This window comes from Protobothrops mucrosquamatus, unplaced genomic scaffold, assembly GCF_001527695.2.
Source record: "Protobothrops mucrosquamatus isolate PMUCROS unplaced genomic scaffold, P.Mucros_1.0 scaffold7, whole genome shotgun sequence".
Taxonomy (NCBI): domain Eukaryota; kingdom Metazoa; phylum Chordata; class Lepidosauria; order Squamata; family Viperidae; genus Protobothrops; species Protobothrops mucrosquamatus.
The window spans coordinates 560,262-563,544 of record NW_015386394.1 but is presented as its reverse complement, the minus strand read 5'-3'; the positions used below and the strand labels follow the sequence as shown (position 1 = coordinate 563,544).

The 3,283-nt window shown below is 38.0% G+C and overlaps 1 protein-coding gene across 1 annotated transcript in view; it reads right to left on the bottom strand.

Annotated features, from left to right (window-relative positions):
• Window positions 1-3,283, bottom strand: part of LOC107282334 (serum albumin-like) — a 30,161-nt gene that overhangs the window by 14,419 nt on the left and 12,459 nt on the right. The window contains exon 6 of the mRNA XM_015810105.1: window positions 2,708-2,840. Coding sequence (XP_015665591.1) covers window positions 2,708-2,840 — 133 coding nt within the window. The remainder of the gene's footprint in view (window positions 1-2,707; window positions 2,841-3,283) is intronic.

Here is a 3,283-nt window from a genome sequence, read left to right as displayed (position 1 = left end):
TCCGTGCGACTTTGTCATACAGATACTGCACAAAATCCTCTGCCCTCCCCTCCAGGGGGTCCCCCCCCTCCAATTGAAGGAGGGAGCGGGTCACCCTGAAGAGGGCGGCAGGGCGGTTATCTGATGACGCGATGAGTGAGGCATAGTAGTTAGTCCTAGCCTCCCTCAGCGCCACTAGGTAAGATCTAAGATGTATCTTCAGAATGATGTTGATAGATTCTACTTATTAAGGTGGGCTGGAATTTTGCAAGTACATCAGACAATTGAAAAAGAAAAATGGGTATTGGAAAAGTATCTGAAAGATAGTGAAGAAGATGCATTTAAACTAGTATACCAAGAAGGCTTACTGAGTCCTGGAGAGACCAAACTGGCCTACAAGAAAGACTAAACATGAAGAACAAAACAGAGGTATGGCATGCCCAGCACATTAAAAAATAAAAAAGTGGGCAAACCAGATACCAACAAAACCTAGCAATGGTTAAAAGCAAGAAAATTGAAGAAAGGGCAGATAAGTTCATTCTGGCTACACAAGACCATGTTTTAAGAATAAATGCAAAGACAGCAACAGATAGCTGCCTATGCAAAAAAAGCTAAAGAAACAGGGGTCACCTGCTTAACTCATGCAAGAAGATCACCTAGACCAGGGGTGTCAAACTGCCGGCCCACGGGCTGGACGGGTCACGTCGAAGCCGCGTCCACTCTATTGCCGGCAATGGCAAAACTGTCCCGATACATCACATGATGTCACGTGACGTCGCAAGTTTGACATGTCTGACCTAGACTGATTACAAACAAGACATGATTATGTAGTAACAAAGGTGCATTGGAAGATCTGTAAAAAAAATCCATTTGCCTGCAAGAAAGAACTGGTGGGTCCATAAAATACACAAAGTAATAGAACATGAAAAAGCTTAAATTGCTCTGGAACTTTCACATTCAAACAGACAAGAACCTGCCATATAACTTTCAATCTTAACATTTGTCAGATAAAAGTCTGCACAGTGGATGTGGCAATACCTGGAAAGAGCAGAAGAGAAGAGAAAAAAATGGGAGAAAAATCAAAAATCAAACAGAAGATCTGGGGCAAAAGAAGGCAAATATAGTAGTAATAGTAATAGGTGCCTTGAATGCAACTCTAAAACAGCTGCATCACCATGTGAATACTATCTGCATTGACAGTACATCAGTCAAATAGAAAAGGCAGCTTTAGTTAGAAAAGCTTACATCCTGTAAGGATACCATTAAAACTAGCAAACAACAACATAGCTACCTTAAACCCGAATTATTCTTATTAGGCATAATTAACCCAAAGATGAAAAAAAACAACTTCAACACATCATTGTACATATAATAACAGCGGCACGCATTGCATATGCGCAATGCTGGAAAGGGGAAAACATGCCAACAAAGGATATGATTATTTAGAAGATACTAGAATGTGCTGAGATGTACATACTTACTCTGGAAATCAAAGACAAAGAAGCTACAGAATTTTAGGAGATATGGGACAAGTGTTACAACTGGTTAGAACTGAGGAATCAAAAAGTATGAGAAGTGATGTAAATAATTGTAAATAAATGTAAAAGATATAGGACACAGTACTGTTAAGAAAAAAAATGTATTTTGTATTTTGTTTTTTGTAAAGTGAAAAAGGAAAAAAAGAAAGATAGGGAGAGGGAGAGAGAGGGAAAGAGAGGGGGGGGGGGAGAGAGATGATAGGTATGAATTGTTCTCTCCAAATGTTTTGCTTTGCCACTCCCATAAACCATCCCTTTGGCCATGTTGGTTTGAGCTGACGGAACTTGTAACTAAAAATATCTGGAGGAATCAGGTTGCTCATCCTGTTCGAGTTTGAGAAAATATTTTGAACAACAAAAAATGTTTCTCATTACTTTGGAAAATGTTAATTTATTTTAATAAAATATATCACCTCCTAAAAATAGAAAAGGACTTGATAGGTAGATAAAAATATCAAATCCTACTCTAAACTGACTGATAGCAACCAACCATAATAATAACACATTTATGACACTGATATCATGTTTGATATAGTACTCATACATAAGTTACTAAAGTTTTATATTTATAAAGAATACATTTATATTTTATATTGTTTATATTCTTTTTAATAATACTTTTTATATTTTTAAACAATTATTAGAGTTATACAGGTAGTCCTTGACTTACAACAATTCATTTAGTGACCTTTCAAAGTTACAAGGACACTGAAAAAAGCAACTTAGGAACATTTTTCACACTTATGACCTTTGCAACATCCCCATGGTCATGAGAACAAAATTTATACGTTTGGCAACTGACTCATATTTGTGATGGTTGCAGTGTTCCGGGATCACCTTTTGCAACTTTCTGACAAACAAAGCCAATGGGAAAGCGAGATTCACTTAACAACCATGTAATTAACTTAACAGCTGCAGTGATTCACTTAATGACTGTGCCAAGAAAGGTCATAAAATGGAGCAAAACTAACTTAACTTGCTTAGCACCAGAAATTTTGGGCTCAATTGTGATTATAAGTTGATAACTACCTGTAATGGTCTCACTTGATATTTATTTTACTTATTTATTTATAAAAATGTATTTGTCGCCCAATGACTCTGGGTGACTTATAAAACAATTTTTGATGAACCCTGAAAAGGAAACTATTGCATCTTATTTCTACAAAGTTTGAAGATGCATAGTTAAATACCTTTTCCTGGATGCAGGCATCTTTATTTTCTGCTATGCAGCAAACTTTCAATATGATTTCAGAGTTTCTAGCTGAGTCAAGGAATAGAACAGCTGGTGCATGAAGATACCTTTTGGTCTTCTTATAACGCAAGCTATGAAAAATAAAATATATAAGTGTGTGTGTTTGTCTCTATGTGAGAGGGAGACAGAGAGAGAGAGATGGGGGGGGGGTTCATAGCAAAATAACTCTTTCATTTGTTTCTTAATCTGAAATTCTTATTAATGGAAAGGCAACTGTTTATGCAGAATTACAGTATTTTCCAGCATATAAGACGACTTTCTAAACCCTGAAAATCTTCTCAAAAGTCGTGGGTCATCTTATACCCCCAGTCATCTTATATGGATGGGAAGGAACAGACTCAGACTCAACCCTTCCAAGACCGAGTGGCTGTGGCTGCCGGCGCCCCGGCATAGTCAGTTGGTTCCATCGCTGTCTATAGGGGGCGAATCCTTGGCCCCCTCAGAGAGGGCGCGCAATCTGGGAGTCCTCCTGGATCCACGGCTGACACTGGAAGATCATTTGTCGGCCGTGACC